This window comes from Anser anser (assembly GCF_964211835.1).
Source record: "Anser anser genome assembly, chromosome: 12".
In the NCBI taxonomy this organism is placed as follows: domain Eukaryota; kingdom Metazoa; phylum Chordata; class Aves; order Anseriformes; family Anatidae; genus Anser; species Anser anser.
The window spans coordinates 22833513-22859918 of record NC_139733.1 but is presented as its reverse complement, the minus strand read 5'-3'; the positions used below and the strand labels follow the sequence as shown (position 1 = coordinate 22859918).

General features: G+C 43.9%; 1 protein-coding gene across 16 annotated transcripts in view; it reads right to left on the bottom strand.

Annotated features, from left to right (window-relative positions):
* GRM7 (glutamate metabotropic receptor 7) overlaps nucleotides 1-26406 on the bottom strand; it is a 270139-nt gene that overhangs the window by 165206 nt on the left and 78527 nt on the right. For all 16 annotated transcript variants that reach the window (XR_014571461.1, XR_014571462.1, XR_014571463.1 and 13 more), the window contains exon 2: nucleotides 15448-15664. Coding sequence is in view for 13 of the 16 variants with exons in the window: in XM_083795477.1 (XP_083651603.1) it covers nucleotides 15448-15664 (217 nt within the window). In the remaining 3 variants the exon portion in view is untranslated. The remainder of the gene's footprint in view (nucleotides 1-15447; nucleotides 15665-26406) is intronic.

The following is a 26406-nucleotide window of genomic DNA, read 5'->3' as shown; positions in this document are numbered from 1 at the left end:
TTCCCTAGTAATGCTCTTCTCTGTAATTCAGCACACGATGAGACTCTGTACCACAGTAAACAAGCCTGGAGATAAAGCGTGCCTGTTAACCTTGAAAAAGAACTCGGTCACCATCTTTGCTTCAGAAATAAATGCACCTAGGCAAAAGTTTGAATTTTCCCCTTTTTCCCTCTAGTCCATATCACTCTGATTTCACAGACAAGGCCGAGACACACAGCGCTCGTGCAACACGGCCGCCCTTTGTCCCACACAACAAGCACGTCTGGGGAGGCGCTCCGGCAGGAGCTCCACTCCCTATCTGCTACATGGCAGAGAAGCTCTTCGAGATACAGGATGCTGTAATTAATTTACGTTAAAGTCTTTACTTCTGGAGCAGAGAGGAAGGGAAGCTGTAAATCTACATCACCGTACGCTTGGTACTTAAAACTGAAAGCTGAACTGAAGGCAGATCCCCTCAGGAGCCTCCGGGACCTCGGCCGACAGCCCTGAGCCAGCCCCGCGCCGCCGCTCCCCGGCTCCCTGCGGCTCCACCACCACCGCCCCAGCTGGCAGCACGACCGAGCCCTGCCTAGGGACGGATTTCGGCTATGGATTTGCCATTGCAAGCAACATCGCAATATAGACTGGCTGGTTAAAAACGAGAGAACCGGAGAGCCCCTCTTCCATGGGGATCAATCGCAGCACAACCGTTTAACTGAGCGAAGGCCACATCTTCAAATAAGCTCTCAATACCTGACTTTTAAACCACTTTTGCTATTGGACACGGCAAGAAAAATCCCGTGTTCAAACCCAGCTACTAATGCACTTCTGCACATTCATGTATGAAAGGGAAAAGCAGAGTAAGTACTAATGACATCAAAATTACATCTCTCCTATCTCCTATGTTCAAGATACCTACCCTCTTTTTTAATAAAAATATGGCACTAAAGCTTAATCAATAGTATTCTGCTTTAAGAAAGGCTTTCTGAAGCTGGAAGAACTGCATAAGTTTTGCTTTGAACCCTGCTAGAATTTGAGCAACGATAAAAAGAATGTGTTTCCTTTTTTGTGCTAGGGAGGTCATGGAAATTTCTTAGGAAACAGCAACTAACAAACACGATTTCCTCTTGTTTTTTTTTTAAACATGCAACGCCAGCCTGAACCTATGGAGGCAGGCTGGTTTCGGCAAAACTAGGTTGTGGCACAGTGCCAAGCTACTGCAATCGTGCAGCCTCTCCCAGTGCAAGTGACTGCTTTATTTGCCTTATTAATTTTTATTTTTAATTCTAGAATGACAACATTTGTTTTCTATATTTTCCAGTGAAATCTGAGGAAATGGCTAAGATGGTCTGGAGGATTCCTTTGTTGTCAAGCTAAAAGAATGGCTGTTTGGATGCTGAAGTTCCTGCTGCCCTTAATCCAGAATCACATAGACAAATGCAATGAATGGAAGAAGGGACAGAGAAGGAATATGGCACGGCTTTAAAAAGAGGTGTTGCTTTTAATGAGTTTTGAAGTTCTCAAGAAATAGGGTTGTAAATTGCTAGGCTGACTTGCGCTGGAACTTCATCTCACGTATTTGTTCTTGGAAAAGACTGAGGAAAAAAAAAAAGCATCAAAGAAATCTCGAGTGAAACAGCATTATTTGCCAGAGCCTCAAGAGGCAGAAGACTAATAAAATTTTGCAAAGCACTCAAAAGTGCTAATTGCTTTTTTAGTGCATCTTGCAGAGCGGTGGCATTATAGGGCATCTAAGTGTGAAGAATCTAGAGAGGGGCTATACTGGCTGAGAGCTTCTGTAGAGATTTTTTCAAAAGATGTTTATTCCAAGGAACAGCTTTTGTACGCTATGCTTTGGCTGTGACTTTGTGATGCTGCTTCTCTGTCTTCCCTCCTGATGTTAATAAATAAGAGTTATTTGATTACAGCAATTGGAGGTTTGAGATGAGTTCTGGCTGTTATGAATATGCATAACAATGAAGAAATGAACTCATTCAGGGAATCACTGAGAGGTAATAGAAACTGGGAATATCCGAGTTCAAATTCACCCTGCTTGAGGTAAACAGGACTCTGTTCTTATCACTCAGTTTGAGCTGGCAGAATAAGACCAATTTTAGTAAACCAATGTCCAAACAAAGCACATCTCATCCCAAACTCCAAATAAATGTTCTTCTTTTATAAACCAGCAGGCTCAGAACAGAGATGAGTTATTTATCAAAGTGAATAGTGTTACTCTCCGGGAGCATGACTCCTTCAGGGATTTTGTCTCTGATAAGACACATCACCAGGTCGCTGCACTACAGCTCCAGAGCTTCAGCTTTCAGGGCTGTCAATCTCCTACCTTACATGAATGCCAAGGCCAAAGCGTGGAGACGACTGTTCCAGGCTGGATTGATTTCTGTGCATACAGAGCAATTGCATCTCCAATCAATTTTAATGGAAACCACGAAAGCTCGGTACTTTGGAAAAAATCAAGGCACTCCCCTTCCTTTATATAGATTCAAATGTCCAAATACAAGATTTCAAGTGGGATTTGGTTTTGACATTGCAATAGTCAGATATGAAAAAAGCAATCACAAAGAATAATAAAAGCAAACTTGGCAAAAGGCATATGCTGCAGAAATGAAGGTCGTTTCTTAACCAGTCTACATGTTATCCACCAGTGATATACCAGCCGTATAATCTTAATTATAGCCAGTAGAAGTTTTTAGACAATCTGTCTAGACTTTCTTTTGCCTGGGTATAAAATTGGCTTTAAAAGAAATATATAAACAGTAATGAAGTCAGTGAGAATCTGTTAAAAAAAGCTTCCTGCTGTTTAACATCTTCATCCTGCAGTCTTCCTAAAACATGGTCATGTAAGTGAAATCCTTCATCTTTTAAGCAGGAAAGCTACTATATTTTGGATTTCTGCACTACAAGCTTAGTTGATTTCCTGATTGCCAGTGCAGATCTCCATTTGAAAGCATCTCTTCTACAAACATCTGATCAACACAGCTAAATGTGGGCCTTGTCAATGCTGATCTTTAGAAACAACCATAACTAACCACTGCCAAGTTTTCAGAGTATGCTGGCTCGGTCACGCTCGGTTTGTAAAGGCCTTTTAGCCAACGCAGTTGTACCACTGATGCCACAGGGGCTTGGGCAGGGGAGACTGTCTGAGAGCAAAGCTAGGACAGTGAGAGCTGCTGGCCCTCTGGGCTGACGCAGGAGCAGCAGAGAGGGCAGAGGGCTGCCAAGCTGCTGAGCTGGGCAGGGCACGGCCACCTCTCTGCTCGAGTCTCAGCCGTGTCCTTGGGGGGCTCCTGCAGCAGCAGAGCACCTTGGGGCCAAAGGACAGCTGGGGGTACTTACAAAGAGAGAACAGAGATCTAAGGAAAAATAAATATTAGGCTAGAAAAGGACAAAACACAGATATAAGATAAAATGAGAGTTAATTAAAGGGTCAATTAGACATATGGATTAGTGAAGTTATGGGGGAAACAAAATACATTCAGGGAATTAAATCATAATTTCTCTCTAACCAATGCTGAAAGAGAATATTTTCTTGATTGCAGCCTGAGATAGCAACTTCCAGACTTCTTGCGTCTGGATAAAGTCTATTGCAGGGCAGCAACCTGAAAACGCCAATTATTCTTCCAGACAGCCACTTCCCTTACAACATCAGAGCCGGGCCATTAGCAGGGACATGCTGGCACCAGGACAACGAGCAGGGCTGAAGCGAGCTCCCATCCCACGAGCTGAGCCCGCACCAGCAGCGCATTCTGCTCTGTGCAGACGCTGCTGAAGGCCCTGTGTCCCCGGGGTCGGCGTGGTGCCACCTGCCCCGGCTCTGCAGGAGCACCACCGAGCACCCTGGCAGCTGGGCTGGCACCTCCTGGCTCTCTCATTGTGGTGTCTGTTCCTCACATTGCACCATCACCAGAAGAACAGGGCTCTTGCCCTCGCGAAGCAGCACCAGGACAGACTGGCACCAAAGCCCAAAAACATTTTCCCCTGGGAAATCTGATCAGGATTGCTCCCAGCCCCGTGCACGGCAGAGCAGCAGCATGACTCGCTCTGAGCGGCTCCATCAGCGCATTTAAGTCCCCCATCAGCCTGCCTTTGCTCGCTCAGGAGAGGAGCTGCAGCCCCTAAGGGACCCGGACTGCACCAGCTTTTCCTGCAAGTGATGCACACTGAGCAGAGTGCAGAGACAACATATGTGTCTAACCTTAAACAGAGCATCTTATTTTAAAACCAAATCCCGAATACAGATGCCTGGTCTCTGTCATACCTGTGCTCTTCCAGACAAACAGCAACCTAGCAAACTGTTGCCATTTATCATTAGTAAGGAGACAACTCAAATATGCTGCAGCATCCAGTGTTAGCATAAGATCTGATTCAAATTTCATGCAAATATCTGCATGTTTGACTTGCCTTTCTATTACCCAAAGTTTAGCCTGTTTCATCTCCAAGTTTACACAATGAAACACATCCTAAGTCTTTGTTGTTGTTAATGATGTGAGCAGGGAGCACAAAGCACCACGATTTGCCCAGAGCAGTTTGCTGCTGTCGTGTCAGACAGGGTGCTGCTGCCTGGAACGCCCGCAGCATCACACCACACAGGACCAGCCCTGAAAGAGGGAGCAGTATCGTCACCATGAGGTTTTGGTTTAAATAAAAAAGGTTTGTAATGTGTTACAATAATGCCAATAGTCTCTACTATGAAAGAAAAGTTAGACGGCCTTCTGATTCCTTATGGACTGAAAACATGCCTATTGAAAACATGGCTACTGAAACTCCAAAGGGAAAGGAAACAGAACAGGCTGCTACACGTATCTGTATCTTCACAGTCCTGACTACATGTGTAAACCGCTCAAAATGCAGTACTGCATGTTCTCAGCTAAAATATCTTGTTGAATATGCAACCTTGCACTACAACAAGTAGTCCAGGTATTTCAAACACTGTCTTGCTAAACAAATTCCCTAAGAACACGTAAGAAAAGAGTATAAACTTCATTGATCCCAATTTATGACACACCTGCTGTGCTTTTGCCAAATGGGGTGCATATACCAGCTTTTTTCTCTTGTTGATCTTTTTTCAGCACCAGGAGGCTGGTCTAAGGAAGGCTTAGATGGCTTCAGAGCCAGGCCAAGGACTATTTCTAGCCTGCCCGCAAGATCCCTAGCATTGCATGAGCGCAATCTTCCCAGAGTGCACAGGGTTCAGGCCGTTTGTCACCCTCTGTTGTCTGAGGAAGGGTAAGGAATGAAGAATGCAGGGGAGGCTGCATGATGGAAGATGCATCTTAGAATTATTTATGTGCTGCTACTCCCCCATGGCTATGAAAGCTGTTCTTTGCATTAGCACAAAGTGAAAAGGGACTGTGAAGTATGGAAGGTACAAGACGAGGCAATATTTTGTATTTCCTCCTGGGATGCGGGATTTCAATGACAGAAACTGGAGTAACTTGCTGCATTAGATTATATATTACCTTTCAGATGCAGAACTGCATTTAGAACTGGTCCAAAATGATGTTCCAACAAATTTATCCTACTTTGCAAAACAGACATGTCCCATGAGAAAATCTCAGTGTAATCATAATATTTCTATTTTCCACAGGGAAAGTCAAAATGACAGCGGGGGCTGCCTCTGCAGAAGGTGTTTGTGAAATTCATTTTATTCCTTCAGGAAAACTGACAAGACACTTCGCACCACACATTGGAATAGGCACCGGAGGCGGAGGTGAAACAGAGCCAGGCTTCGCAGTTCCTGGTTCTCCCCCTGGGTAGGCTGGGAGGCTGAAAAAAGGCGCAGTGAAGAGCAAAGGCACTCGGATGCAATCATCTAGGAAGCCTGGTTTGACTGTCCTCCGGCAATAAAATTCTTTCCAAAGTCCCAAAGTCTTTTTTTCTTTTTTTTTTTTTAAATCTCTTCCTCGAGAAGTTTTAAGTTTTCAGAACCAAAGTCAGTACTGTTTCTGAAATTGTTAATTTTTTCTTTTGTGAAATAAATATAATTTTCAAGCCCACTCTCTGTGGCAAGTCTTCCTTATTCATAGAATTTTTTTCCTGCTGTGACTCAATCTTTCCAGCTCCAACCACTTCTATCAACTTTCATTTTATGGCTTTTCATCTCTCCTTCTCCTAATAGTTACACCTGTCCTGCTGTTTGCACAGACTCCTTCCTCCCTCTTATCGCTCAGAATATCCAAACTCTTCTTTTGCCCCACTACTGCTCATCCTCAAAACATCAGCTTTTGAACTTCACTGTGACTTTCTCCTCAAGCTTCTTAAAGCACATTAACATACTTTTTCTCCCTTCTCCTAATGGCTCTACCAGCTTTGTTGCTGTTGTTGCAAATTTCTACTCTTCCCAGCAGAAAATGGATGCAGAACATGAAGGCTGTTGCTTCTCTGTTTCTGCTTCACACTGCTGTCTTTACCAAGGGGAACATACTTCCCTTGAGATGCAGACAACCTTCCAAAGAACAAATAAAACAAAAACTGGATCGGGGTGAATAACTTAATGAATCTGCACCAAAGCAACTTTGTCACTTCTGTACCATGGGACACACGCATTGCAAAATACAGGAGCATTCCCTGAGGCTGTCTAACTCCCCTGGTAGAAACAGATAGAAATAAATGCTGGAGATCAGCCCTGCAGAAAGGGATCTGGGGGTTTTGACCCACAGCAAGCCGATTGTGGGCCAGCAGGGCCCTGGCAGCCAGAAGGGCCAAGCGCACCCCGGGGGGCCTCGGGCACAGCACTGCAGCTGGTCGAGGGAAGGGATCGGCCTGCTCTGCTCTGTGCTGGCATGGCCTCACCTCGAGTACTGTGTGTGGGTTAGGGTGCCACAGCATGAGAAAGATGTAAAACTGCTAGGGAATGTCCAAAGGAGGGCTACTAAGATGGTGAACAATCCTGAGGGGAGGACGTGTGAGGAGAGGGTGAGGTCCCTTGGTTTGCTCAGCCCAGAGCAGAGCAGGCTGAGGGGAGGCCTCATGGCGGCCTGCAGCTCCCTCACGAGGGGAGCGGAGGGGCAGGCGCTGAGCTCTGCTCTCTGGGGACAGCGACAGGACCCGAGGGAACGGCATGGAGCGGGGACAGGGGAGGGTCAGGCTGGGGGTTAGGGAAAGGTTCTGCACCGAGAGGTGGTCGGGCACTGGGACAGGCCGCCCAGGGCAGTGGGCACAACAGTGAGCCTGGCGGAGTTCAAGGAGCATCTGGACAACGCTCTCAGATGCTTGGTCTGATTTTGAGGTGGTCCTTTAGGGACCCAGGAGTTGGACTCAGTAATCCTTGAGGATCCCTTCCAACTCGGGAACAGAATCTATGATCTATGATCCTATGAATTCTATGATCCTATGAAATCAGTGCATCTCTCAGTGATGCATTTCTCTGCTTTACAATAACAAAGACTTAACCGATCACTTGTTTTCATCTGATCCACAAGATACATTTCACAACCACGAAAGCAATGTTTTATTAAATTTGGGGTAACATTTTTAAAGGATGCTGACAGTTATTTCTTTAGTAACAAGACTTGCCCATTTCAATTTTATTCTGTTCCTTGAAAAGCAATCTCCAAATGTTCAATAAATGCCATAAAAAGGCAGATATTTATTATTAAAGTGACTTATGCTGTAACTGTGACAACAGCCTGTTACAGCTATCCAATAATAGTTAAATTCTTCGCCAAGAAACCAGCTGTGTGAGATCATTTAAAAGGACAGAATGCAAGTTTCTGCATGTATCAGCATGGTACCGGTCTCAAATTTCACATAAGCAGACACTAAGGTAATCATAGAGTCGTATCTATCTCCTTCCTTCTCCCCAAACTCTATTTTATTGATTTTACTTGAGTCTGTTTGAGAAGGAAGAATTACTCAGACCCCTGCTAGTTTCATCTCAGAATTATAATGCTATTTGGGCAGACAGGTGCCTGATGCTGTAGTATTTTTAGGTATCGAAACCATGTGCTCCTAATTCCCACCAGCTTCAGGACCTTCCTGAACAAGATCATAAGAACCTTATAAATCTATACCATGTATTTATTTTCAAGGATGACAAAAGATAGGAAAATACACATATCATATATATATACCAATGCTTGGATTATTTTTTAATACAAATTATTTAATCTCATGTTTCTACTTGGTGCCAATATTCCCTGTGTAGCCAACAGAGAGAAATAGATGGCTCCAAAGGGCAACTCAGATCACATCACTCTTCACTTCTACACAGGGAACTGAGTTAACTATCTCAGGAAATCTGCTGCGTCTCAGGTAGGAAGACGCGTTGCTAAAGAGATGAAGATTGCATTCACAATGTTTTGATAACAAGGGGTCCAGAGGGGTTCTTGGCATCTCAGTCAGGCAACTGATGTGTTTTAGCCAATATCAGACCGAAGCCAGAAGTCCAATCACCACCTTAAAGACATCACCTCTTCCCTCCTCTAAATGACATCACTTCTAACAGCAGCTACTCAGAAAAGACATCAGCACAGCCCAAAGTGAGCACACAGCAGCAAGATTCACTTTGCAGAAGTACGCTTTGCTTTGCGTGCTGCTTATTCTTTCCCACTATCAGGATACTATTAAACTAAAACTGTAATCCAAAGCCCCCTTGAGGATAAAGTCCAGTGCATCTTCTACTAGATCAGTTACAGTTAAAAGAAAATCCTTCTGTAAATTATTTGTAATATTTCTGTTGGCAAGGAATGAAGCAAATCTCTGTTCATGGAAGTTAAACTTGCAGCCAAGGAGATGCAAGGCATTTTCACTAGCTTCTGAAACAAACGAGAGTTTTAGTGTTTTCATTAATCTGACAAGATTTCATATGAGAATGCTGTATACTCTAGAAATCACGCTACTGTCGCTTTCACACCTCTATAAAAACTACAAGATCTTGGTAATGATGTTGCCATCATCTTACCACCAGTACAGGACAGAATATAAAAAAATCACAGAATAGCTTGGATGGGAAGGGACCTTAAAGATAACGCTTGTAGTATGCAACCTATTAAACCCGACAGACTGCAGCACACAACATGAGTTGGTGCAACGTTAGAAATTTCTCAACTTTTTTCTGAAATGCCAAAACATTTGTGACTTGACAAAACATAGGAAGGAAAGTAACAGTTTTCATATTTAACGTAATGTCACTGAACACCAAACAAGGCAGATGCATGAATGCTTGAGAAAATAGAAAGAAAAATGGAAAGCATTTCTTAGTGGTTTATATATTTATCTTCGCTGTATTTGATCCAGGCTCACTAGAAAATGAATAAATGCCACTCCCATTGCAAAGAACAATCATTTAACACAACCGAAGGCAAAGACACCAAACAAACTCCCTCTCCAGCACTGGGGGCTGTGGCCCTGCTGGGAGATGCTCGTCCCTGGATGACAGCACCACATCCGTATGCCAAACACTGCCCTGAGAGCGTCTGCCTTCTCAGGACGGCTTGTGGACTGCCCTTCAAAACCAGATTTATGGAGCAGTTTGCCAACACCTTGGCTCAACCCTTTGCTCTGGCTGAAACACTGCAACAAAAGGTTTCTGCCCCTTTGCTTCTAGCTGAGAGAGATTCAATGAGCACAGTTTGCAAAGCGCTATTCCTTCAGCTAAATAAATTGTGACTGTAGTGGACAGAACGCCTCGGCCCGCTGCTTTCAAAGCAGTGAGCCAGGCAAATGAACATGGGAACAGTGGCTGTTAAAGGTTGGATCCTGTTAGCTGTCACAAAGAAATCACGAATCATACATTTCGGACATTGCAGATGCTGTGTGAGGGGCACCGAGAGGACAGTGTGCAGTGTCACTGTTAACTCCCAGGTGTGGACCTGCTGCAGCAGCCGCAGCTCCCTTTCTCGCAGAGCTGTTGCTGGGAAGGCGCCGTCCCGCTGGCGTTAGCCGGTCAGGGATTTCAGTCCCACAATTCCAACAGGGTGGCATCACTAACTCCTTTCACCTTCCTTTCTCATTTCTGAGCTCCTTCAAACCTTGTGTTGTTTGGTTTTTTTGGGTGGCAAAGCAACTGCTCCTTGCAAAATGTATTCTAAATGCATTCGGTAGTGCTTCGATGGATCAAGAAAAAAAAAAGGAGAGGTTTCACTAACATCAAAATGTAAAATGATAAAAATCATGAGTTTCTACTTGGCGATAGGAATCAGTACTCTATTTGAGACAGACAAAATAGTCTCCTTTCCCTTCTCAGAAACTGTCTGTTTGTATTACTCCCTCACAGCAACAATTTAACTCTCTCATGCTATCCAGCAATAATTTGTGCTAATGGGATTCTCAAAGAAAGTATAAAAATTAAGTTTCATTACAAAAATACAGATTCAGGATCATAGTAGGCAGTTGGACAGATCTACAGAAGCCTAAAAAAAATGCTTTGTGAATCACTGAGGATGATATAGCAACTTTTGGCTTTTAACTGTGTACGCTCCCATGCCATTTAATGCACAGATAATAATGGCACACACACACAAAATGGTTCATCTGATTTAGGTGGAGTGACACTTCAAACCTGTTAGGTGTCAGGACCACGTGTCTCATATAGGTACACACGTGTGCATACATGGTTTCTACTACCAAATATAAAGCTGGAAAAACAAAACGAAATTCAGGTTTAAATTGGAGGACAGAAAATAAATACTGTTTGGTACCACTGCTGGGAAAAAGAAATAAAAAACAACAGTTATTTATTAAGATTAAGGATTCAAAATTTCAGAGGTCCCTTCTTTGCCCTGGTAATGAGTGTTTTTGATGTTTACTCTGTTCCTAATTCAGTCCCTGCAGCTCGTGCATCTCAGCCGTCCCTGCCGCATGCAGATGTTCCCAACCTTATGTAACAGAAGCACTCGAGGATCATAGAAACAGAGGAATTACAGACATGAATATTTCAAAAAAGTCCTCAGAAAAGAGAAAATGGAAAAGAAGATAAATAGGCTGTTGCAAGTGTTGTTGCTCCTACGTGAGAGTGGATTAAAGTTCATTCTGCCTTTTTGTTCTGTCAAGGTGATGATAGCCTTTTAACAAACGTGACACCACAACTAAACGTTGGTGGTAGAAACTTCAGTATATAAAATAATCGTATCAGCCCTCTGGCACAAGAGCTTTAATCTTTTTTTCCCCGCGTCTTTAGTACACGTAGAAAGAAGACATGCTTTTCCAGAATTTTCCTTCGCCAGTCCTTAGAAAGGGTTGAGAACAAGAACATGGAGACTGACTCTTAGTTTGCAGATGAAGACAAGACACACCCTTACGGACAGGCTGCTCTGTATGATACAAGTCTGGGCTGCAAACAACCTGAACTCTGCTCAGAAGCAGCCTCGCTAAGGGAAATACCCATTTCTGAGGCGGCACTTCGGGCAGCTGAGCTATGGAAAGGCAGAAGAGAGAGGTACCAGCAGGGGAAGCCTGGCTCTGCAGATCCACGCTTCTGCTCGGGCTGCAGGCTGAGCACCAAAGTCTCCACAAAAGAAGCAGCCAGGGTACTCATCTGTCAAACTGGGCAATTTGGGGAGAGGAAAAGATGAATAAATGTATACTAGATCTTTCATTTATCTGTTAGGAGGCATTCAAGTGGTCTTTGCTAACGACTTCAATATATATATTTTTTACAGATAGCAATTAACCTTCTGGTACAGATTAATCTTTAAAAAAAATCAAAGATGAATTAATCTTTGAAATTCAAGCGTTCAGTAGTTTCATTAATAATCTGAAATTGTCCTTTAGATTTTCTGTAATTAGAGCATTCCCTAATTTATTAATCCCACAGACTGCAGAGCATGTTTCAAATCTTCATCTCCTGCCACAATGACATATTCAAACTCGCTTGAAGTACTCATAATAAAAGTCACTTTGTGAAGAATTATTAACTCCTAGGATCAAGCAAAGCCATTATATACTAGAGCATATTTAAAAACTGAGCATGGATAATGCTTTCTACTCATCCCTGCAATTCCTAAGATCTTGGCTGAATCAGAAACAAGTCTGGATGAAACACTGAATTTAGGATGATTAGCCTGCTACAGATTTGAGGCCAAAGATAGTAAGCGCGTTGGTACCTATGGACTAAATCTTTTTTCTGCCAAAATACACTGATTATGAGATCCAAGGCAACCGTCTGAGAGCTAACGATGACTGCTTACTGCCAGCGCGTCTCAGGCTTTGACTAATTACCTCGGCTCCAGGGCTGCTCCTGTCCCTGGCAGACGAGGATGGTCCGAAGGGGCCGTGGCGCTGAGAAGCGTCCCCCCAGCCTCTGCGGTGCCACCGCTCCCGCTCTGCTCCCGAAGAGGGGGTCACCACCGGCACCATTTGCACCAGCAAAGCCCCCAGACATCCAGCTGCAGGCAGCCAGCGCTGTACCTCCGCGTCCCAGCCCAGGCAGGGTGACGCAGCCGGGGCTGAGCAAGCACGTCGTGCGTGGCCTGCTTTCAGCAGGGGGTTTACCCTGCCACTGCTTCACTGAGCTATCTGCTTGCATACTGGGCTCCTGCTCCGCTCCACAACCCAGCAGCAAGTCTGTCTGCACACAGCCACGGTGTTTCTGCAAAGCCTTTCACGGGCTTTGGTGGCTGATTTGAGCAGGAAGCTGTAATACACACAGCATCCAAATCCCAAATGGGACCGAAAACTAAGCAGAAAACTAGATGGACAATGCTCTAAACATCGCACAGCTCTTCCTGATGAATATGGCATCTCTTAGCTGACTGGAAAATGAGGTGAAAGCCGTGACTTAGAACTGAAACACCTCTCCTGTCCTTCCCACAGGGTGCTCCGCACACACCTCTGGGTTAGTAAGGGCAGGCAGCCCACTGCCTCCCCGGCCTTCAGGAGGATTGCGTCTTCTGGCTATGCAAAACCTTCCTGCCGCTCTTGCTGCATTTTTATCACTTCTAGCATGAGTTCTGTAACTAGCAGGAGCGTTGGTCGGCACCCCAAGCACAGCGCTAACCCCCCGGCACGGCAGCAGCGGGGCCGCCACCAGCTCTCTGCCCCATTTCCTCGCTGTCAGTAGGGGAAGGGGGGGCTGCTCGTCGCGTGCTCCCACAGACCCAGCCCCTGGCCACTCGGATGTTTTTGGATTGCTTGATGGAGGAGCTGCCAACTACACCACAGCCACCAGCTGGTGAGGACACTGCTGCTCACTGCTTCCTCAGGAGGTTCCTTCCAGCCCCTGGCATTACAGCACTCACCTGGTGGCCTGCCCATCGCCTGTGTGGCCTCTCTGTATTTATATACAGCAGGACCTTCTTGTACTTCTCAGGGCTTTAAAATAACAGGGAACATGTTGGCAGGTATTAAATGCACTCAGAACTTCACCTAAGCTTTATCTGTGTAGCACAAAAAAAAAAATCAGTGCAACCTTAAGAAGGCAAGGCTGCTGTCTCGACTCGGAGGCAGCATGGGGACGGGATTATTCGCATTTCCAGACAAGACAGGCTGCGTGTCACTAGGAAAGTTTATGCACTATCTACCTTCGTGTCTTAATCTTGTAGGCATGGCCTATATCACCCTGCATGCAAAGCTGTTTTAAGCAGGTTATTCTTCTGGTTTTGTGCTTTTTTTCTTTATATGAAGGACGTTGAATTACATATTGACTACATGAACAGCTCCTATCGTTAATTTAATTCTACAGAAAGTCTATAAAGTGATACAGTATTATTCAGCTAGAGCTTTGTCCTTGACATAGAGAACACATTTCACGTATGATTTTGTAACAGTGGATATTTGCAAATAAAGTAAATTTTAAATTATAATGAACACTGGTATTTGTCACTTCCTATGGTATTAAATCCAAAAACCATTTTCTTTAACACCACATAAATATGCATTCAAACGAACAGACGAGTTTATGCAAATATCGGTTCCTCCTGTGGTATCAACATAATGCGACAATTCCAACTCTCCTCTCCAAAACCCCTTCCTCTCAAGTGCAGCCCTCCTCTCTGCTCGCTCCTCGGCTGACGCTGCGAGCTTGGCGCAGCGCTGGCGCGCCGCCCCGCTGAGCATGCAGACAGTTCGCCGAAGCCCAGCTCGTCGTGGTGCTGGCGTTGCAACCACAGGGAAAGTGCAAACCTCCCAGGGCTGCGCCGGGGGAGAGCCTGTCCTGCCCTGGCCCTTTCGCATCCGACCGGCAGGCACTCGGCAACCTGCCTGGTGAATTCTGAAATCCTGTGAGTGAATTGTGGCTCGGGTCACGCTGTTTTTGTACAATGCAATGCCAGGGAAGTTACAGGGTGGTACATCTGCAAATTCCTTTAGGGAATGCAATAGATCTTATTCTTTTAAAATGAGGATGGGTTTCCAGTGCTCCACACCATGTTAGTGTACATCAGTGTACTTTACTGGAGATGGGCCTTACATATATCACCGCTACCGAATGACATCCTCTGCTTATTTTCTCTTAGTAGCACAGGAACCTACTTCAAATATTTCAATTTATAAACATTAATGATTCTGCATTGCAAATTAGCTCATCGTGGATTTATAGCTGCATTCCCTGAAGTGCTATCCAAAGTCCTCCTACGTTTTGTCATCTCTGGGGAAATTTAAAACTACTTTCCCCTGAAGAGTAAGTCACCAAGACAAGGATATGAGCACGCTGACACAGCAGTCACACCTTCAAGGCAGGCCTGCTCTACGTATTGAGTCAGAACAAGAAAACAAACTGTAAAAGCAGGTTTTCTGTCAACAAAATTATGATGGTTCCACTCTATACCATAAGCCTCACGAAGCACAAGACGCAGCATTTTCATGTCCTCTTGGAACATCTCTCACTGACACGTGGTGGTGTTCTCCAGCACACTGAAAATGCTTATTTTCATTTTTTTTGTCCTTCTTGGGACACCACTAAACAAAACTTTCAAGCAACAAGAAAAATATGATGCACATGATGCATCACACCAAAGGCCTGATGTGCCTCACACCACGCTGCTGAGTTTCTCACCTCCTTAACCCAGGCCAGCAATCTGTGAGCCTTCAGGTAAAATGTATGAATTTTCTCAACCGAATCGGTCAAGAGAAATGCTTAAGAAAAGCAAAACACAATCAGGCAGCGATCTGAAACACGAACAGCGGTAGTATGACACAAGTCGATGTCTAGTAACAAGCAGTCTTCAAAGAATTTCTAGCTGTGGAGAGATAAAAGCTGAACACTTTAAAATCTGTCTTCTACCCATGTCAACATAATATAATGCTGTCCGGTGGGATACGGAAAGCTTGATAAGACTCAGGGTTTTCTATTTTCTCCAGAAATGATTGAAAACCACTAACATTTCAAACTTTCTGAAACTCCATAAGCAATTTAGGAATGAGAGCACCTAGGAGCTATTACAAAGGCATTGCAAAGAACTGGAACAACTTTAAAATCAAATATATGTTCTAGAAAAATAACATAACATTTGGTACAAAATAACATCCATTATTTCTGCAGCGTTTTCTGGGGGGAGGGTGGGCATTGCCTACCTGCCTCTCTGGAAATTTGCATGAAGGACTCGACTCCTTTTTCTCCATAATTCCCTTCAGATGCCAAAGTGGACACATAATTCCATCCCAAAGCTTTCACAATGTCCACCATTGCTTGTGCTTGGAAGGAATCTGGAGGAACCACACGTGAGAAGAAATCATAGCGCCTGTCATCGCTCAACTCTGGTGCAGTTGAGGCATAACTGATTTGTGGGATCTGTAGAAAAAAATAATTTCTGATAAATATACACATTCACATACACATTGCACTTGTCTCAGTAGTTAGCTTCCACTGAGCCTCAGTTCACCTTCCCTATAGCAATCCACAGTTCTCTGCCATGTTCCTTTAGAACATACAAATAAAGAAACGATCTTTTAATCGACTTCAAATGGAAAGTTATAAAAAAAAGTCATTAGTCAATAGAAAATGGCACACGGTTACATTTATAACATCTTCCTTTCAGGCAACCTTAATCAAATACAGTGCACGCAAACCATTTCTTTTCTATGTCCTTTTTATTGGTGGTCTGGCTTTCCTAGCATTAGGTTATTTGGGATCCTGAATTCAGCAGAAGTGAAATCTAGACCTGTCCTCACTGACTGAAAGCCAGGAGGAGCCTTCATCAGTCTCTGGAATATTTCCTTCTCATGGCAGTGTGCGACGGAGACTGCAAGTTACTTTTTATAGCAGAGAGACTAGAATATTGTCTAGGGCTATTTTCTCCTCGATAACAAAGGCCCCAAAGCAGTTATCAAGCTGACAGCATGTTAATCCCCAAACACATTATGCAACTGTTTGAGTAACAGTCTGGGACTGCTCCTTAATTTAAGGAGCCTTCCATAACTCTCACTTGAGATGCCAAAGAGGGAAAAAAAAGATTTGAAATATACACAAACATGACCATATATAATGATTTTAGACTGTGGAAAGGTCAGTATTTCATGCCTCAGTACAAGCATCTTCTGCATTTTCATATTCTCTCTCCACACAGCATTTCCACAAGTATTTATTAGCTCTCTTGCCTTCTCAGAAGAGTCAACATTATATCTCCCCAGGCTCAGTGCTGCAAGGGACTGGCGCCTTCCCTGCCCACAGAGGCCAGTAGCAGATGAGAGCAAACGCGGCTCTTCCCAGGGATACACTCTATGCCCGTATGTACGTTAGCAACGACCACAGCAGAATAAAAGCAGAATTGCTGCTGAAGACCAAGCAGATAGGAGAATTTATCCAAACTATCCCAAATTATTAAATACACAGACATTTGTAGAGATGTTCCCAATTTGAAAGGTAGTATCTACTGGTTTATTATAAATCATCATAACCCATAGCACATGGCTCATTTAGGATCTGTTTGGCACCAGTCAACAGAAGCCCAGGGTGAAACGTGGCTGGTGACTGTCACTGTGGATGCCCAAGACCTGAAGCCCGGCTGCTCGGAGGGGCCTGTCCTTCTCCCGTGCCACGGCACCCCCTGCACGTCCCCTGGTTTCCCAGCCAGGCAGCTGGGAGCGTCAGGTTTTTAATGCAAGACAGCAGACGTCTACAAAGCCTTGCCAGATTTATTTTAGATCCATGGCTTGCGGACAGCACCCTGCCAGTGCTCCAGTCACAGAAAATTAAAAAAAAGTTAAAATTGAGGCTGACGGGAAGAAGCCAGCATGGTGTTGACCACTGTTACATGATTTATTTGCTCAGTGGTTTGCCTAGGGGCCAGCAAAGCTTGGGGACCACTCTCAAAGACAAATAGATCGATTACAACAATTTATCAGGGTTCTTGATTTTTAATCTGCACCTTAGGGTTGCACAGAAAGTACTGGGCACCCTGGCCTTCAAAACTAATTGGAATTCTTAATTTGTCTGTGCCCATGATCACTGTTGTAATAAACGATTGGTGACATCTTAGGATAGCTCTCTTCTCATTTGCACAATGCAGCTAACAGAGCTAGCTCGGCTGCTTACCGGCTTTACTCATCTGGCCATCGGATGGCATTAAGTGGGACAGTTAACCAGCCTGCCTTTGTGGGGGCTCTTTACCCACTACTAATTAGACAAGCATCCAGTACACACCATACAGTCCCACACACAGAGTCACACCGAGAGAATCAAGTGCTGCTTTTTTAATTATAAATAAAAGGATGGATGAAATACCATTTTATTTTATCCGTGGCAAGTGTTTGTATTCCAACTTGTAAACAACTGTTTTGTCAGCTGAAAATCAAAAGGACCATATTCTGCACTTTTACAAAAAACAAAGCTTCCACAGAATTTGTTCCGGTGCTTATATTACTTAGGAGACCTTTTGTCTTTTAAGTTTTTTCCCTCTGTCTATAAAATATTAAACACTTCTGGCTGTTTAAATCACCTCAGTATTAAAAACATATATTGTTTTTTTCTACCAACATCTCTTAGAGGACATCTAAAAGCAACATATAGAGTTGAAGAACAGAATTTTTCTAAGACAAGAAAAGTAATTAAATGGTGGCAACATAGACCAAAGCCACTAGAGATCAACTTTGTTCGGTATGCCAGAGCATGTCTGACACCTGTTTTCCCTTCCCACTCTCCTTCCTGTGCACCTAGGCACATCCCTGATGTGCAAACCGAACATCTGGTTACATCAGCTAAAACCCAACGGTTTGGCATTTCTTCTCCTTTTTAATAGTCAGTTCGCCAAGACCCAGCTCCCAAGCTAGCCAAACTTTGATGCTCTCCGTTCCCCAAGACGATGAAGATGGAATCCCTGTACAAAAAGGGACATGCATGGGGGAATGAAAAGAAGATGGGCTGCAGTTTGATTACTCTTTGGTTATTGAATTCATCCCTTTGGTCCGCCCCCCCAAGCATGCATGGAGCTTCTCAGGACTGGCAGAGCCCCACGTCGAGGCAGGAGGTTGCAGCTCGAGGCTCACCCCAGGGGCACACATCACGCAAACCAAACCCTGCTGCGGGGGCCGGGAGCGCAGTGGCTGCGTGTGCACTGCCTGGACTCCAGTTTCCAAGTTGCAGAAAAAGCCTGAGAAAAGCCATCCACACAGGAATGCAGTCGAAGAGCTGGACTTTCACTAGCCATCTCTTCTCTCTCCGTCCCTTTGGACAGAGGGAGAACTGCCTGGCCAGTCTGTAACACCTGCATTTAGCACTGCAGAAGGGTGCTGTGGCCAGTCCCACCGGGGGAAGCCACCTCTGCATGCATAGGCTCAGGGTGAACGAGTGAAAGGCACAGCGAGCTGCAAGGCAACGCCAGCGAAGCCGGAGCAGTGAGATCGATCCCAAACCTAGTCCTACTGCCACGCAGCGTGCCCACTGAACGTCCTGGCATGCACCAACCACTGCCGGTTTCCTCTGCTTTGCTTTTGTTGTTGGTATCAGACAGTACCAGACAGCACTGGCTAACCTGCACACGCAAAAGATTGGCGAGTTGACCCGTTTCAATAGACTTCCCGAGTGAATAGATAGCACCTAAATAAAGGCTTTGTGCTTCCCCTTTCCCTGTGCCTTTCCCCATTTTCACAGGTAGTCGCGCACACCACTCCTCTTCCCTTCAGCCACACTCGTTCTCCTCGTGGTTCTGCAGCGGCCCAGCTGGAGCCGTCACATCCTGCTGCCATGGGAAGGATATTTATTTTTAATTAACCCGTCAAATATTTGTCTGTCACATCTAAATGATTTATGTGTCTTTCATTCTGGTAAAATCTGCTACTTGTCTTTGATCATCTCACTTTCAAAACTATTTTAAAGAAGCAAGCTTTCTCTTCCATCGCTTTTTTCCATTTTCTGTTCTGAAACATGTTGGAAACATCAGAAAGCTCTAGGGAACCTTATTCCACTTTCCAAGTGGCTCTAAAATCTTGGCAGAAGAGTTGTGATCTCTAAAGCTCAGGGGATAAAAATCCCCCAGCCCTTACTCTTGGCAGTAAGAAAGGGCTGCGCCCCTCCTTTGGATGCTGCTCGGTTCTCCCAGGAGGTGCCTCCTGCTGGGGGTGACGGACAGGCCAGCCACAGAGCCTTTAGCACCACCGCAGGACAGGACCATAGCTGGAGCCTCCTGGAGGACACCCAGGTGTCAGCAGACGGGTAAGCAGACCTCGGAGGCGGGAGGCAGATTTTCACGAAGGCAGTTTTGTGTTTACAGGACTATGGCAAACACCGTCACACACCGGAGATTTTCGTGCCGTTTGCCCGGCTGATGTTCTGTTTTCAGTAGGAGTGAATGATTAATGCTGGGAACATTGCATTAGTCAGTGATTAATTAATGTTAATTTATTTTTACCATTCAGCATTATTCTTCATTAATCTCATTTACCTCTGCTAATGAAAAGCTCTCTCTGGATCCCTGCACCACTCCTGGTTGCCTTGCTTGAAAAGCTGGCCTGTGTTGTGAGCAGTGGCACCAAAAGCCACACCAGAAAACACCAAGAATAAAACACGTCTCTGATGGGCTCCAAGCCACTACTTGCAGCATTAAACACCTTCCAACACCGGGTCCAGAACTTTGCATTTCAGAGTAAAAAGCAACTGAACGCAAACTTGTTGAGTTTTGAAGGGGGTTGGTTCAAGGGGAAAAATCTGCACCTTTTCCATTTTTCTCCCCATACACACCCCCACTGGGCATGCCGAGAACTGACCTGTCAGTGCAGTAGGCTGCCTTTTCAGAAACTTATTAAAAGACTAATGAAATGGTGCACCTGAACCCCCTCACCAAAGGACAGTCATCAGAAAACTCGAGAAAAGGCAATTTTCTGAAGGATCATGTGCAATTAAGATAATGCACGAGTATACCTGTTGAGATATTAATGAGCTCCCACCAGGGTAATATTAAGTTCACAGTTTGCTGCAATTTTACTTTCAACTTCTTATTAAGTTTCATTAATATGATTTCCAGACAATGGAGAAAATATATACACCCCACTCTGATAAAGCCTCTTGAACCTTCCTGATTTGACAGGGCAGTGTCAGTCTACACAAATCGCAAAAACCTGCCAGTAACTTCACTCTGCACAAATAAGATGCCTGAAGACTTTTCACTTGGCTGCTAAACTCCTTGGTGTGAATTGATGGATGACTAACAACCTTAAATCTGTTTAGGTCCCAGATTTTATTCATGTAGAAACTTCTCGTGTCAGGATTTAATCATCGGTTAGTACAACTACTCTTTGTTCACCATTTACATCTCAAATTGCATAACAAACAGCTTCAGCATCCTGTGAACTGCACATAATTGTTTTTATTGCCTTGAATTAAAAAAGTATGTGAAGCTTCTAGCTAGCTGCTTTCTCTGGGCTAAACTCACCTACGCTTTTTACATTTTCACATTGTTCCCAACAGGAAGAACATTTCACCGGAGATGCAAAACAAGACCAGTGACCCAGTGCTTGCAAAGACAACAGAGTCTTTCTGCTGATCCCCACCAGGCTGCTGTGGGAATTAGAGCCCTCTCTGTTTCTCCAGCAGCTGACGCCCACGGGCACCGCGCGGCCGGGGCTCTCGGCTGTGTGCCGGGGCACTCTGCGGCCCCACGGCACTGGCCCAGGGGGTGTATAACAAATATTGCCACTGCCCTTCTGAAAGCTCAGTGCTGGCACACCAGCAGCTTGGGGTGGGTTGTCTCGTGCTGCCTGCCTAGCAGCATGTGCCCGATTTCAGGGGGTCTTTCCTGAAAGGTGCATATGACAACAAATATTGCAGCAATTCTTCCTCTAGGGCTCTTAAAAGACTGGGTAATAATATTTCCAACAGCCTTGGATAATGATGAGAACAAATCCTACTAAAGTGCTTTGATAATCCCTCCCTATTATGTTTTATTATGAAATTTCAGAAGTAGTGCATTTCAAGCTGATTTTTACACTCAAGAATCAAATGTTGTCAATTAGAAAATGAGGCAAAACAATTCACAAAAAAAAAAGCTTTCATGTAAATCATTTGTCAGAACAATAAGAATTATTTCTCCACAGCTCTGCCGTAGTGTATAAGGTGTTAACGTATGGCAAACCTGTTGCTGCACGCAGAAGTATCACCACCAGAGCAACTTCTCAGCAGCGAACAGAAGAAGCACATCTAAAGAGGGCATTTGTATAACAAATTTTTCAAAAAACATGAATCTATTTATGGTTCACCTCGGTTTCTCTCACTCTGTTTACCAATTACTAAAGCTCCTGGTGTTCAGACAGGGTCCTGTTTGCTCACATCACTGCCTCTTTTACTCCATCCCACAATGAATTCCTAATGATGTATTAGAGATCAACACAATCACCTACAAGGAAATTGGATAGATATTTCATAAGGTACAGACACACAAATATAAACAACATCAAATACAAATGAGATGCTGAGCCTGAAGGAGAAGTGCATTTAATAAAACAGAAATATCTTCAAGAGGAAAAAAGAAACACTAAGAAAATAAACTCAATAAATGATTCATGTACATAAATTCAGCCTGTGTTGGCCCCTTCTGCCAAGCCTCCCCATGCCGTTTGAGCTCCACCTCACCCCACTTGTCCAGCAGTATGACTTCAGCTGATAGCCGAGTGGCTCTTCTCTGAACTTGATCTCATAGACCAAAAGGACAACATATCACTCAAACTCCATTTTTGAGAGAGAGGCTTTCAGAAGTGCTCAGCTTCTGCAGCTGAGGGCCTACGTCAGAGCTCCCAAACCTCATGCAACCTCGTTTTTCTTTTTGGGGCTTCCAAGTGGGGTAGCAAAATTCCCAATTTATGGAGAACTACAAGTGTTCTCGACATATCAATGAAAAGCCAGACAAGGTCACCGCTGTGTGGACCTCTCCGTATCAGATGGTCAGGGAGTGACACGGTGACAGGAGAATAAGGCAGCATGAGGGAGGGTACGTAATTTCATCTCACCGAACTGTCTTGCACTGCAGCACGTATTTCAGTTTCACTGCATAATGAATAAACATCTGAAGCTCCATGCAGATTGTTGGGTGGAAATTACGAGGGAAGACCAGTCCTATTAAAGGACTTACTGTAAACGAACAGGGCGGTAACAGACCCCAACAGGGCCGTTACGAGGCACTGCTGCACCACGGGCCTGCACCCCAGTGGGCGGCCTAGAGCAGGAGGCAGCGCCTTGGTGCTTCCAGAGCAATGCCTTGCCTAACGGGACCTCCTACCTCAGCACCTTGGTGCTTCCAGAGCAATGCCTCGCCTAACGGGACCTCCTACCTCAGCACCTTGGTGCTTCCAGAGCAATGCCTCGCCTAACGGGACCTCCTACCTCAGCACCTTGGTGCCTCCTGAGCAATGCCTCGCCTAACGGGACCTCCTACCTCAGCACCTTGGTGCCTCCTGAGCAATGCTTCGCCTAACGGGACCTCCTACCTCAGCACCTTGGTGCCTCCTGAGCAATGCTTCGCCTAACGGGACCTCCTACCTCAGCACCTTGGTGCTTCCAGAGCAATGCCTCGCCTAACGGGACCTCCTACCTCAGCACCTTGGTGCCTCCTGAGCAATGCTTCGCCTAACGGGACCTCCTACCTCAGCACCTTGGTGCTTCCAGAGCAATGCCTTGCCTAACGGGACCTCCTATGTCTGTCCCTCCCTGACTGCCAATGCTGCCATGGAGGCAATCCGTTACTGAAGCAAATACCTCCAAGGCCTCGTTGGTTTTCTCAAATACAAAATTAATGCCGCTGGCCTTCTCAATCCAATTAGTGTTCAATTCAAGGTGTTCTGTTTGTTTGTTTTTTGTTTTAATTCAAACCGGAGAAGAGCGTATGAAAGAGACTATTTCCAGGCACATAAATCATCCTTCATTCCTAGCATAACCATCATGACAATCAAGTAGAAAGACAACCTGAATTATAGTGGGAAGCCGGGAGTATTTTCCACATCTACAAGGTTACTTCTGTTTCCTTTTCTAGAATAGGAAAGTACTCATATGAATTATTCCAGCAAAAATAATTGTAGCAATTAAGAGAACAATAATTATAGCAATTAGTACTGTCCACAAAGCTCACAGGAGCATTTTATCAACTTAGAAAACAGGAAGAAAGAAAAAAACCACCACCTACTACTATGAGAGATGTCCACAAATAGGAAATATCCCTATATTTAATCGATGACCTGTGCCTAGGGCTAGGTCTATTTGTGACAACTGTGAGCTTACGGCACAGCTTGGGCTTTTGTATCTGCAGAATGTGAGGTGAGCTCTCAGCTTCTAAATGCTAAAAGAACATTGGATAGATGACTTGCAACCGCAATTTTAATGAAAATTAGGTCTTAGCACAAAAAAAGGTATCTCATCCCTTTATGAGGCTGTACATACTGCCGTCCTTCTCACAAATAAGAACAGACACTTGTCTCAACAAGCTTACATATTCTGCTCTGAGAATTTTCCATTTATATGTTCATTGTTAATACTTGCAGTTGTCAAATCTGTGCATTATGGTGCACAGGCACACAAAGACAGATAACTGTCTTACTAAATGTATTCCGAGTGGCTAAGATCTACAAATTCTTGTACTATGAATCAATTTATAATGAACGTACAGGCTCACTTCTCTTCCTACACAGGTATAAATAAAATTTTGAAGAAATCTCTTCAATGACACTGCATTCATTGCAGAGCAAGACTGTCCCAGTTATTGTGACTGCAGTCACTTTAACCTGTTCCCATCCAACCAGCTACCTAGTCCCCATGCTTCAGCACTGCCATAAAACTGTAAATACACATGAATAAATTGCTATCCTTTTCAGAAGGAATAAAAAAAAAAATTAAAAAAAAGTCAGATCAAATGTGTTTCCAACATGAAGAGGTACAAGAGTTAAGTGGACGGTAACATCTACAGGTTGCAATTGCAGGCTTTTGCTCCTAAGTCAAGCCCACCTACATTACCCTTCATCTGTAATATGTAGCAATTAAAGACCTGGTCAAGAACCTACTGCAAATAGAGAACTAACAGAGGAACGAAGCACCAATATTGATGTAACCTACTCTATTGATTGCTTTGAGATTTACAGTTCCAGAAAGTGCTTTTTTTTTTTTTCTTAACATTTGACAATCTAATAACTTTATCTAATAACTTTTTTTCATGGGCTAAGACTATTCTTTATAATCAAGTCCCACTGAGCAGGGTCTATAAACCAATTCAGGCAGTTTCTGATCCCTACAAACAACTTTGGGAAACCTTTGAACCAGGCTGTCCCAAAAGGGCACAGTTCCCACCGCACTGCTACTGCAAGAGCAGAATACCTCTGAGGAAGGCAGAACAGGCCTTCAGCAGCACTGTCAGTATTGCACATCGGTTTAGAAATAGGTGAGGCCCAAATGGAATTAAACTGTTTCACTGTCTTCCCTTTAGGGAGTTACTTAAATAAAAATCTCAGTCTATCGTGTAGCTTGGACACAAAAGCTTCATACATATTTAAGACTTCCTTTAGGAGACAAAAATATGCTCCTGTGTTCTTCAAAAGACATGTCATATTCTTTAACATTTCAGTGGGATCAGTAGTCCTGTGACAGCACACCAGCAACAACATGAAAAAAAGCATTCCTTTTGTTTGCAGATATTATTTGTGTTTGCAAGACTACTTTGGGACTATTTTATTTTTCCAAAGCATTCCTTGAATAGCCATTTTCAAAATTGCCAAGAAAAACAAACAAACAAAAAAAAGACCAGAAGCCAGTAATTGAATTTACAGTGAAATGGAAAAAGATATTTCAAGGCACAGTTGCCTGATTTGCATGTGGAAATTTCTCTCTGGGCATAAAGTTGTGTTTATGTAATCATGAAGAAGATGGCTTTTCAATGATCACTTCTTAGAAGCAAACTCAATTTTTATTTATTTTTCTTACATTTTAATTTATCTTGTTTTATCTATACTTTCATTTAATAATATTAATCTCAAAAAATAATATTTTAAAAACTATTATTTCTAGCCCTAAATACACAAAGATTTTTCTTTCAGAGAGGGGTCAGGCTGGGTGAACACAGAACACAAGGCCCTGAGCTGGCAGCAGCTCCCCCAGGACCTCAGCCACCAAGGGTCCCCTGCTGCAGGGGTGCAGGATGGACACCAGGCTCTACATTTCCTACGGAAGCCAAAATTCCCTCCAGCTTACATAACACACACCTTCTGGCGTAGGGAACCTCTTACAATTCCCATGGGCAAGCAAAATTATTTATCTCCTGTATCAGGTATACAGTTGATAGTAAAGACAAAAGAACACATACTATTACAAAACTTTTGCACTTCATGTTTTTAAGTGAAATATTTAAATTAAGAATTTTGGCTGGCTTGCTCATAAACTAGGAAGGCAATAAAACTTTACTGATTTGCAGATCTTGTGGATGAGATATGACCAGCACAGCACATTTATATATACTAGTGCATATTCATTGATTTTACAAAATTAACTACAATATTCCTCCTAGGATACATCAGTTAGAATATCAGTAGTGATTGCCCACCCATTGCAATGCAAGAATGCACAGCTCTTCATATTTTAACTCCAGCCCTGATAGAATGAAAGCTTGAGAGCAGCATTAAAATAATAGATGGCACTCTGCTAGAGGTAATTTGAAATCTTAACAAAGCATCAAAGGATCTTGTCTATTATGAGCTAATACTTCAAGCCAATTTTTAGCTGAACTCACATAAGGTGATGGGAGTACAGGGACCCTCTAACCTTTCTAATAGCCACATTTGTGTAATCATCAGGTAGCACAAAGCTGCTTCTGCAGCGACAGACTTCCCAACCTCATGTTGTGATTCAAAACCAGAATACAAAATAACATACATGGATATTCTGTCACACTTCACTCCCATGGCACATCACAACATCTAAAACATAATTACAAAGATACCGCATAAAAGAGAAGAGAGCAAAAAAAGCTTAAAAGAGGTGTGTTCTGTATCCTTTGAGTTTGTGCCAAGATTGAATGTACTTTTTGAGTTGTTTACTTCTACCACAGCATAAGAACTGCCTAAGCGATATCT